This window comes from Pan paniscus, chromosome 1, assembly GCF_029289425.2.
Source record: "Pan paniscus chromosome 1, NHGRI_mPanPan1-v2.0_pri, whole genome shotgun sequence".
NCBI lineage: Eukaryota > Metazoa > Chordata > Mammalia > Primates > Hominidae > Pan > Pan paniscus.
In genome coordinates, this window is record NC_073249.2 from 137794272 (window position 1) to 137807130 (window position 12859).

At 36.6% G+C, this 12859-nt stretch overlaps 1 protein-coding gene across 1 annotated transcript in view; it reads left to right on the forward strand.

The window, feature by feature from the left end:
• The first annotated feature begins 5148 nt into the window (after window positions 1-5148).
• Window positions 5149-12859, forward strand: part of GBP7 (guanylate binding protein 7) — a 44200-nt gene continuing 36489 nt past the window's right edge. The window contains exons 1-2 of the mRNA XM_008960477.6: window positions 5149-5231; window positions 9196-9404. Coding sequence (XP_008958725.4) covers window positions 9215-9404 — 190 coding nt within the window. The 5' untranslated portion in view covers window positions 5149-5231; window positions 9196-9214. The remainder of the gene's footprint in view (window positions 5232-9195; window positions 9405-12859) is intronic.

Sequence of the window (12859 nt, forward strand, 5' to 3'; positions counted from 1 at the left end):
GCCTGTTTGGTGGTCTCTTCACACAGACACGAGTGAAACTAAATATATATATTTTATTTTTATATTTGGTATATAAATATAAATATATCTGGTATATATTTGGTATATAAATATATATATATCTGTCACTTACCGATGAGGCAAATTTTGGGACATACTTTCAAAGGAATATTCTACAGTCACTAAAATGGAAAAGGAAGCTTTATTTGTACTATGAGAAAGTATCCAAGATACATCATTAGAAAAAAAAAAGATGCAGAAAGTATGCTGCTACCACTTAATTTAGGAACTAATGAATATGTGTGTACATTATTAGTTCCCTCTGGAAAAATAAAAAATATACTAGTATCCTGGTCATACCAGGAATGGAACTGAATAGTTAAGGTGAGAAATGAGAGGATAACTCTACATCATATATGTCTTCAATATTTTATGTAAATTCATCATGTATTCAAAAATGGATAAATACAATTATTCGAATTAAAAATTGAAATCATAATACATGGATGGGAGAGGTCCCACAACAGGATGAAAGTAATTAATATTACTAGAAATAGCATAAGTCTGCTCAACAGGAAACATCTTCTCTTTGGAACAGAGAACTAGAAAGGGCACAAAACATGCATCCTGATTTTGTTTTTATTATGGCCTTTCAATAAGATTTCAAAGTTTATCCCCAAATATATGGTCAAATACAACGTTCCCTGGGTTGTCAACTAGTATTCTCTTGACTGAGGGCCTTTTTGCAGGGGACAAAGACTTCTTAAAACAACCCTGCTTCCTCACCTTCTATCCTTTGTCTACCAAATCCTGCTCATCCTTAAGATGTCCTAGTTCCTGACTTTCTGAGGCTTGGTGAGATGCCCCTTTTGGGTTGCCATGGCACCAACTTGTTACTCCTACCATTGAACTTTTTATATAACTGTGAAATTGAAAATGCTTATTTACTTCTCTCTACCACCTCTTGATCTCAGGTGCTTCATTTTCCTCATCAACTTATCTTTAGTTCCAACTACAAAAGCCAGCACAGAGGCTCAAGTTTGGGTTGATTAAGTACATATTCTACCCTCCAGTAGGTCCCCAATTTACCATATCTTTACTGTATTCCCAATCTCTAGAGCTCTCAACATAAAATATACAATCTTAGGAAGTCATGCAGAAAAGACTCACTGAGTCAGAAAGAATATGCCCAGTTGTCTTAATCTGCCACCCTGTTCTCTCGGAGGGACTGGACACTCCATTGACTTTATGTTCCTCAAGCTTATTGTTACCAGTGGAGGGTGTCCAGGTTCTTGGTATCTTGAACAAAGGATTGGACAAAACACACAAAGAAAGGAAAGAATGAAGCAACAAAAGCAGAGATTTATTGAAAATGAAAGTACACTCCACAGTGTGGGAGTGGGCCCAAGCATAGGGGCTCAAGGGTCCTGTTACAGAATTTTGGGGGATTTAAATACCCTCTAGAGGTTTCCATTGGTTACTTTGTGTATGCCCTATGTAAATGGAGATAATATTTCCCAGCATAGCTGAAGTGTGAATAGGCCTTATGTTCTATGCCTCCAGATCCTATTTTCCTGCCTCATTTCCTCCCTGAGAGATGTCATCCCCATAAATCTTTATGGGAGGTGGGGTGACTAATGATCTTTCTTCTGTAACTGCTTCATGCTGGCTTGAAGCAAAGTCCCTACCTATTGGGGATCACGGAACTCTCACCCTGCTCTGTCTAGTGGAGGCAGAGTAGCTTCTTGATGGCCAGGGGTGGTGTCTTCAACTGGAACTGGCTGGAACATTTGTCACATGATCTTCTGAAGCTTGATGGTCTCTAGGTGAGAGAAAGTGAATTTGGTTAAAAGATTTAACTGGAACTTCAGGAGGTGGATACCTATGCTGTTAAGAATGCTCATTACAGACATTTGCAAGAGGAAAAACAAAACCTGGTTATTCAATTAATTTTTTTGTTCTACTTAGATTAGTAGCTTTATACAAGGAAATTTGGTTATTTATGTGGTCTACTATAACTTAATATAATAACTATAATTATAATTGACAGCATGTACTTAGACATTAAAAATTTTAGAAATCTCATACAATTTTGGGACATATATTAGCATTATTCACAAAAATATAACCTAAATAAGATTGAACAACATTTTGGCAATACTATGTACCTAAATATGTTAAATAATCCTGTTTACCTCTTCTCTGGGTGATTCAGGGGCCCCCTGATCCTTCCAAAAAGCCAGGCATCGGGAAAGACAATTTTGAAACTGAAGTTTGATTTTGGGAAGGCTGTTAAATATGTTCAGAGTTTAAAACACTTGATATTATGAAATAGAATTCCAGATTACCATGAATGATTTATTTTGCCAAAAGGTTGACTCAGAAATATTAAAGAAGCAAAAACCTTTTATAACCCTTTACAAATTTTGCCGAAGAGCAAATTAGTGCCTTAAGAAAACCTTATTGTACTTTTAATGCTCAGTTTACAGAAAAACAATATAATACCTTTTTGAATTTAGTCAATATGTTCACACAGAGAATTTCCTTTGCAAGATTTTTAGAAACCTTCCACCACTTATTTGAACTTTTAGCTTTATCTTATCTAATTTAAAACAATTGTTTAACCCTAGGCAATAATTTACTTTTCCATGCCTTCTTATAACCTTTTACAAAAAAAAAAAAAAACACATTCTATTCTTCTTACACAATTTGCATGTAAAACTATTTTAGTAGTCTCAATTACATGTAATAATGGTGACTGTTAGTCATTTTAATTTTAATTTTAATGTCTTTTCTTATTCATGTTTTATAAAATAATTTTTTGAGAGAGACTGTCACTCTGTCACCCAGGCTGAAGTGCAGAGGTGCTATCTCGGCTCACTGCAACCTCTGCCTCCCAGGTTCAAGTGATTCTCCTGCTTCAGCTTCCCTAGTAGCTGGGAGTACAGGCATTTACCACCACACCTGGCTAATTTTTTTGTATTTTTGCAGAGTCGGGGTTTCACTGTGTTGACCAGGCTGGTCTCAAGCTCCTGACCTCAAGTGATCCACCCACCTCAGTCTCCCAAAGTGCTGGGATTACAGGTGTGAGCCACCTCGCCCAGCATTTACACTGCACTATTTTTAGCTGGTTTATATAACATGTTTCCCTAGGATCAATGCCATCCTGTTTTCCCATTAGAGAATTGACAACACAATTTGCTGGTACATCCTGAACTTTGCTATACCTTCCTTGTATTCTTCATCCTATGCTCACCTTGGAAATGTGGTAGCCATTTGCTTATCTGAAAGAATATTAAAATTTATCTCCCTTGGAAGAAATGGCTACAGACAGGATAGGCACCGGGCTTAAGCTCCCAAAGTGTCAGGAAGCCTGGGTCTCTGTCTTTCTGGATATTTCCATTTCAAAAGGCATGGAGCCCAGACTCTTGAAGACATCTCTGGGTTGTAAAGCTGGCAATGATATTTAGCCCCTAGAAAGCTCTATTTGTATTCAAAAGGTTAAAGAAAGGACTCTGGACCACTTGTCTCTAAAGAAACACTCTAAAAACAAGCTGGGGTCTGGCATGGTGGCTCACACCTGTAATTCCAACACTTTGGGAGGCTGAGGCGGGTGGATCACCTGAGATTGGGAGTTTGAGATCAGCCTGACCAACATAGAGAAACTCCATCTCTACTAAAAATACAAAATTAGCCGGGCTTGGTGGCTCATGCCTGTAATCCTAGCTACTCAGGAGGCTGAGACAGGAGAATTGCTTGAACCCAGGAGGTGGAGGTTGCAGTGAGCCAAGATTGTGCCATTGTACTCCAGCCTGGGCAACAAGAGAGAAACTCTGTCTCAAAAAAAAAAAAAAACACAAGTTGGGAAAGTGGGATCTTTTTTTCTTATAAATTTATGTACCCTTAAATTATACATGATTCACAAAGATTCAGTTTTGCCTGGGGCTATTTTTTGTTTGCATGATATAAACAATAGATTTTATTACTTAGAAGAAGCAGGTGATTTCCTAGCAATAGTTCTGTTTTGAAATAACCCTGCCTTACTTTCACTTTAAATCTCATCAATATTCACACACACACACAGAGGTCTTACTCTCTGCTCTCCATTTCTCTCTCTTCCCCGCTTCCCACCTTCCTCTCTTTTAGAGACAATGTGCAGTAGAGAATCAATGTGGTTTTAACCAAATGGATTTTCAAGTTTGAATCTCACTCAATTACTTGCTACTTTGGTGTGTAGCTCAATGGCTTTAGTTAGACATATTAATGACCCATTTTCTGATTATTTTTCCCCCTTGGACAATGGGGATAATAAACAACCTTTATCTTGAGGTATTTTGATATTTAAAATGGTATGTGTAAAGAATATGGCCTAGAATGGAACTGATAAGGAGAAAACATTGTTATTGTACACTCAGCAAACACAGAGATATTTTAATGAAGTGGTTGACAGCAAGACTTCTTGGGCCTAAATCTTATTTAGTAGCTCTGTAATTGTAACAAATTATTAAATCCCTCTTTTAACATTGTGGTAAAAGTATTTGTGATAAGAATACAATGGGATAATCTATGTAAACAAAACGGGTACTATCTTCATTATTATTTATTAAATGTTAAGTGCCAAGACCTGAGTTAGGTGCTAATAATTCAAACATGTATTAAGACGTGGACATTCCTTCAGGGCACTTAGAGTCCTCATTATTAAACACAAATAATGAGTTCCATTTTAAAAGAGTCTAATATTCAAGCCAATTGAGCCTAAATAATATTATATTAAGCTTTCTTATTCCTGTACTTCTCAACGTGGCCCACAAACATGAGATGAATGTCATTATTTTAAACGATTCATTGAAGTTTTTTTAATAATTGCAGGCTGTCTCTAAGATCTCTTCCAATAATAAAATTGGAAGATTCTGTTTGAGAAATTATGTCAAATCCTCTCACTAGCACAGCTGTCAGCAATTTCTTTTATGGTTGCTAAATCATGGACTGTCATATTACTCTATTTATTTGCAGAGGTTGCATTGTTTTTCACATGTATAAATACAGGTCTCTAGAAAGTCTGGAAAGCCCCATGACATTGGAGAGGTAAGGTAAAAGTCCAAAGTTCCAGCAAGAAAAAAAGTGGGAGAAATCAGTGCAGCCAAATTCAGAACTAAAGAGAAGAGAATAAAGACTCATAACTTTCTCATTGAAGCTGCCTTCTTACCAAGTCCAGAGGATCTCTACTCTGGGTAAGACTACGACTTATAAGGATTTCATGATTTATAAGGATCCATTAGTTTTCTCTAAGTTGACCATCCCCAAGATAGGCTGCAGAGCCAGCTACAGGATACAAGTCCAGATGAAATCCTGGCCTCTTAGGTGGCTGTGTGTACCTTAGTGTGCTCTAATTCCTGCTGTGTCAGATTAGGCTTCAGTAGAGGTGGAACAGATATTCAGAGAAGCCAGTGTTCTAAGATTGTTATTTCTTTCCTGACACCATCTTAAATTACCGTTATCTTTAAATATCTGCCTAATAGACTCTGTCACTTTCTTTATTGGGCCCAACATTTATAGCTCTAGGTAAATGAAGGTAGGCAACTTGGGATCTGCAAAAAGAGGCAACACATTATTATAATCGAGGACCTTATAACATCTTCGTGCCACCACCTTTCTGAGCCGGTGATTGATTGATTCCTATGTTATGGTAGCATAGTATATGCTATAGAACTGGACAGACGCATACTCTGTTTTCACTCATCTTCCATAGATACCCAATCTTTTTAGTTTCTGGTTTGCCCTTCTTGCTTGCCAGCAGATCCTGTAGGCCATTGCTATAAGAGGAAATGGGTCATGATCACAGAAAAATAAACGGCTTTTTTTCCATCTTCTGCTGAAGTGATGGGAAGCCAGATAATTTAATATAAACCTCCAGAGGAACAAGTCAGAAGTAACCAACTCTATAGTGGAAACAAACCACTCTTTATTATAGGATAAAAAAGAAAACTGCAGTATCTATCATCTATATTTGCTTGTATCTTAAAGAGATTATATATTTTGTATCATGATCACATAAGTTACAAGGATTGAGACATTCAACTTAAAAACACAAAATTAAAGCATTACTACAAGAAGGCTTTTCACTCCTTTTAACTTTACAAAATTATCAAAATATTTAATTTATCAAGGCCTGGATAAAGATAGCATGATTACAATTGTGCATATGCTACCCTCTATACAGCAGAGATCAGACAAAAAACAAGCCATGGTTTTTCAAAGAATGTTTCATGCTGTGACTTCATTACATGAAATAATTAAAAACAATATGCAGACTGATATACATGGAGGTAATAAAGAATCAATCTTCAAATGCAGAGAATTCAAAATCTGTTAACATAATCGAGTCAAAAATCAACAGTGTAAGTGTCAGGTGCGAGCTATCAGGCTTAACGTGTGAATGCTGATGCACAGTGAGAGGAGGAAGCCATTGGGTAACCTGAGTCCCACAGTCTGACCAGTCCCTGCCCACAGAGGGGCTTGCAAGAAATCAGGACCAAGAATGGGTTAGAATGGTATCAATGTTTCAAAGTATAGAGATATGTATAACACAATGTTTCCCAGGTGAAGATTACTATTACTATATACCTGAGCTCAGCGAGCTCAGCTTTGCTCAGTCCAAAGATCTAAATGTGAACGTGAAAAGCTTCCAAAGGAAATTTTGTAATTAAGTCAGAAGAGCAAGCGGGGCACCTAGGAAAAATTCCATTTTCTAGAAAATGACATACAAGATGAGCTGGTGGGAATGCAACCTTGTACAACTTTCTGTAGGGGAACTTGGCAATATCTACAAAATTATATACTCTCATCTTTTGACCAAGCAATCCCGTTGGTAGGACTCTATCCTGAAATTACTCCTGTAACAATATAAAAATACACATGCATAAAGTTAGCAGAGTTATTCACTGCAGCATTGTTTGTAATTGCAAAATATTTGAAACAATCTAAACGCCCATATATTGAAGAGTGATTGAATAAACTGGGGTATAATCCACATAAAGGAGTAGATACATGTTAAAAGGATTTTAAAAGCTTTCTATGAACAGATGTGGAGGGATTTCCAAATTTCTATATGATGAGATCTTCGTGTTAGAAAATGTGAAAAAGAAAATATGTACATTCTCATTTGAGAAAAGAAAATCCAAGAAGGGTAAACCAGAAACTAACAAGATTGGGTATCCACGGAGGACGGGTGGGAATGTGGTAGAAAGAATAGAAGACCACTGCAATGGGAGTGGAGTGGTAAGATGAAGGAAAAGTGACACTTCTCTGACTGTAACTTTTTGAAAAGCTCTGAATTTCAGAACCATGATGTTTCACAAACTCAAAAAATAAATCATACTTAAAATCAACCAAGATACCAAGATGTGAAGGAGGCCAAACTGAAACACAAACAGTAACAAATGTAACTAACTGTTTTACAAATGAATAATTTAACCATACTGAAGAAGGTGGAGAAGGAAAAAGCTAACCTAAGCAACTTTGGAATGCAATGTTTTGAGTGTGTATATAAGGCTAAAGACCAAAAGAACTGTACACTAATAATTTTCTATAGGAAGTAAACTTATTTTTCCACAGACTTATTATCAATTTTGAAACTACTATATGAATATACTAGGACTGAGCAAGGAAACAAATGTATTATGTGTTAGAAGACCAAAGTCTAGCTTACTTGGAGAAAATAGTTTAAAAAGGAAAGTCAAAAGCTTGAATAAGCTCAGATGTGTTGGATTGGAACTGGAAATATCAACAGAATCTCAAGCCTTATTATAGAAATGTACAGATAAAAATAAATATAGGTGTGTCCTAGTATACATACATATATTTCTTAACTTTGCCCCTGAGTGGGTCTAGAAGTAATGAACACACCTAGAGTGATATCTTGGTGTCAAACTACCATTATCCATTGAAAGAAACCAAAGATACTGGGAGAAATGTTAGATTCTAGGGATAAAGCAGGAAAAATACAGATATTTTTTCTAGAATATGTTGTGGAGCCAAAAAGGAAAGAAGCGCTGAAAATATGATGGAAGCATGTAAAAAAAAAATGGATCCAGCTTGAAGAAGCTCTCAATGACAAAATCTAGGACAAGTTGAGTAACAAAATAAATATTGACAGTAAAGTATTGAAACCCTCAGAATAAAACTAATATCTCTGAGTCTGCATTGATACAAGTAAATGATTAAATGAGCAAACAAAATAAATACAGAAGGAACAGCCCTTGCTCATGGTAGAACTCCAGTTAATAAATATAGAAAGAATGACTATAATAGAAAATCCTATTTAGTCAAACACCACAAAAAGAATCATCAATAAAAACTAAAAGTAGTGGCTGAAAAAAAAAAAAGTATGATGAGATTGTATTTGCATACTCTCCAAACTGTTTCTCAAAATGGAAACTTTTTAGTGACAAAGTGGCACATAACTCTTTAAGGTGGCGAAATCTGGCAGCAAGCACTTTAACCAAGTGATCAAAGTTAAGGCCATAGCACCAGAAAAAGTAATGTCAACATCATGAATCCCTTAATACAAGACACTGAAAATGGCAGAACATCACTTCTGTGACATTTGCAAAAAAAAATGCATAACTTCAATCAACGAGGAAACATCAGAAAACTCCAAATTGAAGGATATTCCTCAAAATCACAGGCCAGTGCTATTCTAAAATGTCAAAGACATGAAAGACAAAGAACGAATAACGAACTATCAAAGATGCAAGAAAACTACAGAAACATAATGACTAAATGCAATGAGGGATCCTGGATTGGATCATGAAGCAGAAGGACATTAGTGGGAAACTGGTGAAATGTGAATAAGGAGTGTAGATTAGTTATCATTGTATTGATGCTAAAACCCTGGTTTCAGTAATTGTTCTATGGTTAAGTAAAATATCTACATTAGGGGAAGCCAGGGAAGTGGTGTATGGGCACTCTTCATACCTATCATGCATCTTTTCTGTAAGTCTGTTTCAAAATGAAATTATTTTAAAGGGCAGACAGTGGCCCAGTCTATAGGACAGCCTTAAAGGGCCACAGGTCTTCTTAGAAATGCACAAGAAACAATGTTCAAGAATAGAAAACAAAGATTTATGCCCTATTGTAGATTTCAGCTCAACTGACTTACCAGACATTACTTTCCATTTCATTTTTTCCTTGCAGGCAAAGGAACGCCCTGAACATGGCATCAGAGATCCACATGCCAGGCCCAGTGTGCCTCATTGAGAACACTAAAGGGCATCTGGTGGTGAATTCAGAAGCTCTGGAAATCCTGTCTGCCATTACACAGCCTGTAGTAGTGGTGGCAATTGTGGGCCTCTACCGCACAGGCAAATCCTACCTGATGAACAAGCTGGCTGGGAAGAACAAAGGTGAGTGGCACCAGCAAAGCATGGATGAGCCCCATCTGTCCAGTTACACAGTCAGTATCTAGTATGAAGATGGGATGAGAGAAAGTTAGTGTTGGGGATAAATATTGATAGCTAACTTTGAATTCATCAGTGAACCCTTCAAATTCACTCTGGAGGATTGGAGTCAACTGACTCTTCTCACTTTGCCTTTATTTTCACATTTCATATGTAAATAAGGTATTAATAAAAAAATTAAATAATAATGCATTATTAAATATTTACTAAAATATTTATGTAGTGATAGCAAGTTTCCACAGAACTTTAAGATAAAATGAATGTTTCAATCCATATTGGATATTCTAATTTCTCTATTTTTTGTAATTAAGGTCACTATTGGTTATAATTTCTCTTATCTCTTTTACATGAGACTGTTGTCCAGTGTCAGGGGCTCAGTGTGGCTTACAAAGCACCAAGCTACCAGTCAGAAGGCTGATGTTAAAGTGTAGTTTGTATGTCTTTCTAACTAAGCCAATCAGTTACTATTTCTACTCTTCAGTTTCATCATTCAGGAAATGAGTGATTTGACTACCATATCTTGAGTTCCTCTGTTAACTCACAATAACAACAGATAGTCACTCTCCAAAGAAATGAATATATTCAGGAATAAGCAGGGGATTTATAAATTCTGGAAATGCATGCTATAACAAATAATAAACTCATCTGGAAATGTTAAGGCAGTGAGAAACTTTTAAAGGCAAAAAGGAGACATATATGCCAGTTGATGTAAAATGAAAGTTCATTGGTTTACAGGATCATATTGCAGGTGGGGACATGTGCATTAGCTGTTGCTTGAGAGAGTTTTAGGCATAGAACCCTGACTGCAGGGACCCTGATGGCAGCAAGTAAGGCCACTTGCAAGATTGTGGTTAGGACTGGCTATTACTGGAAGTACAGAAGTAGCCTTTGTCGCAAGGTTGTAGTTTGGCAATGTCTTAATGGCAGTTTCCACTACAAGAAAGTATACATGAAAGCCCTTCCTTCATGAACTCCTGACTCCATTTTGTTAGGGTTTGGCATAAGTGACTCCATTTTGCTTCTGACAACTTTTGCAGTTCCCCCTTTGATCAAGATCTTTCTCTGAAAGCATCTCTGATCGATCATCCTGTAGTTTTATACTTTGTGTTCCCTAGTGCTTGGATGCACTTGATTTGGTTGGTTTGGTCCCAAGTCAGGGGAAAGTGATTGGTGACTGGGAGTCATTTTCAAAACCATTTTAGCCACATTTGAGCAACAAGGAGGTTTGGAAGGAGTGGGTTTCAGGCTAATTCTACCTGGAATTCATTATTAAGTCAATTTTTTCAATTCCACATTTTCAGCATATTCTTTAAGTGCTGAGCCAGCATTATTCTGTTAGGAGTGTCGTTTCTGCAGAAGTCAGACAGGTAACAGGTACAAAGCTTAAAGAAAATAATGCAAAGCAAAACCAACAGGAGCATAACAAATTCATTTTGGATGATGGTTCTGAACCAAGAGGCCAATTAAACAAATTAAAAGACCATGTGGAACTGGGTAAGATTTTTTATAGGCATTGAGTCTTTTATGTAGTTTGATTAGTGATTCTATTATTTAGCATCTCATAACTTGGTTAAATTAAAGCCAAGAGTGCTAACTCTGTAAAAAGGGATCACTGGTACAATCTGAACAAAAAGTTGTGTTAGGAATATTGCCAAAGTTATTCACTACATGGAAGAAAGCATCTGTTAGGTCATGTAAAGATTTGGGATTGGCATGACAGATCCAACATTCCATCAAGTACGCACAGAAGCTGCTGATTATGAAATTATAACTATAGCATTATCCTGTCAAGTGAAAAAGAAGGCACAAGCAAAGAAAATTTAAGAAGGATAAGAGTCTCATTTTTATAAGTATTGTTCTATCATTCTTAGAAAAAGCTGTCCATAGCATGAAGCCATCAACTTCTCACACTGGTTTACACACTAAATGTCTTTGGGTATGGCACTGAGTGGTTTGGTGAACTTTTTGTGTGGCCCAAACATGAGACATGAGACTCATCTCTTGAAATTTACATTGAGTTGTGTAGCTTTAGTGTATAGAGCTTCAGGAACAGAGCAGTTTTTTATTTTAGCAATTCCAGGCCAGAAAATTGGGTTGGACAAACCTAGAAGAATTCAAAATTTAGTCCAGGTTGTAGATAAATAATAATAAACTCAAAAGTAATGCATAGGGCTGCAATCTAATAACAGATGAACTATAGTTTTCCTTTCTTAATCATAAATTTTCTCCTCTAGTCGTTCCAGTTATTACCAAGATAAGGTTTCTTTGTTTGCAGAATAAATTTAACCTCATCAAACAAAGCCTGATTATTTATACAAGTACAGCAAGAACAGTCATGAGGCTCTTTTAAGTTTGCTTCGTTGACACTTTAAGCCAATTAAATAGAGCTCTTTCACATATCTTGGGAAAATTATTACATATACAAAACATGCAAACATAAATACATACACAAGCAAAGGTCACAGGGTTTTTCACTTTAAAAATTTTAGTCATAACATGGTAAAACAGAGATACAAACTCACTTGTTTGTAAAAAGGACAGCTAAATCCAAACTTATTTTTCTGAAAAAACAGAATAAGTTAAGGTTACTTGCTCAAATGGCTAACCTTTTGAGATTTTCCATTTGCCTTTAACTGTTAATTCTATGAAGGCTGTGGACTAAATTTGGGGTAAACTGCAGCTTCTACAGGAGTTTTTTTTGTTTTTTGTTTTTTTTAACTTGAGGCGGAGTTTCGCTCTTGTTGCCCAGGCTGGAGTGCAATGGCGCAATCTCAGCTCACCGCAACCTCCGCCTCCCGGGTTCAAGCGATTCTCCTGCCTCAGCCTTCTGAGTAGCTGGGATTACAGGAGCCCGCCACCATGCCTGGCTACTGTTTTTTGTTGTTGTTGTTGTTTGTATTTTTAGTAGAGACAGGGTTTCTCCATGTTGGTCAGGCTGGTCTTGAACTCCTGACCTCAGGTGATCCACCCGCCTTGGCCTCCCAAAATGCTGGGATTACAGGTGTGAGCCACCACACCTGGCCAGTTTGGTTTTAAGTATAAAAATATTTGTCTTCCTTTTAAAAAAAAATCAGTCTCAAATGAGTATAGTGGTTAATTCATCAGGTGTTTATATTTTAGCTAGAGCTGGTGGAAAAATACATGCTCCAAGCAGTCTTGAATTTAGTAACAAATTTACCTTTCTTTTGTTTGCGTTTTGCTTTGCTCAACTAGTCAGCATGGGTGGAAAATATTTTAGGAATATTTTTTAAAAGGTTATTTTCAGTTTTTCTGTTTTCTCTGGTCCATATGGAAGTGAAGACATTTTCTACTCACAGAGAGACCTATTATTACTCTGAGCTCTAGATTTTGGCCAAAGCACAAAGGGGTTAAAAAGCAGACCTAGTTGATTGAAGAGCCTA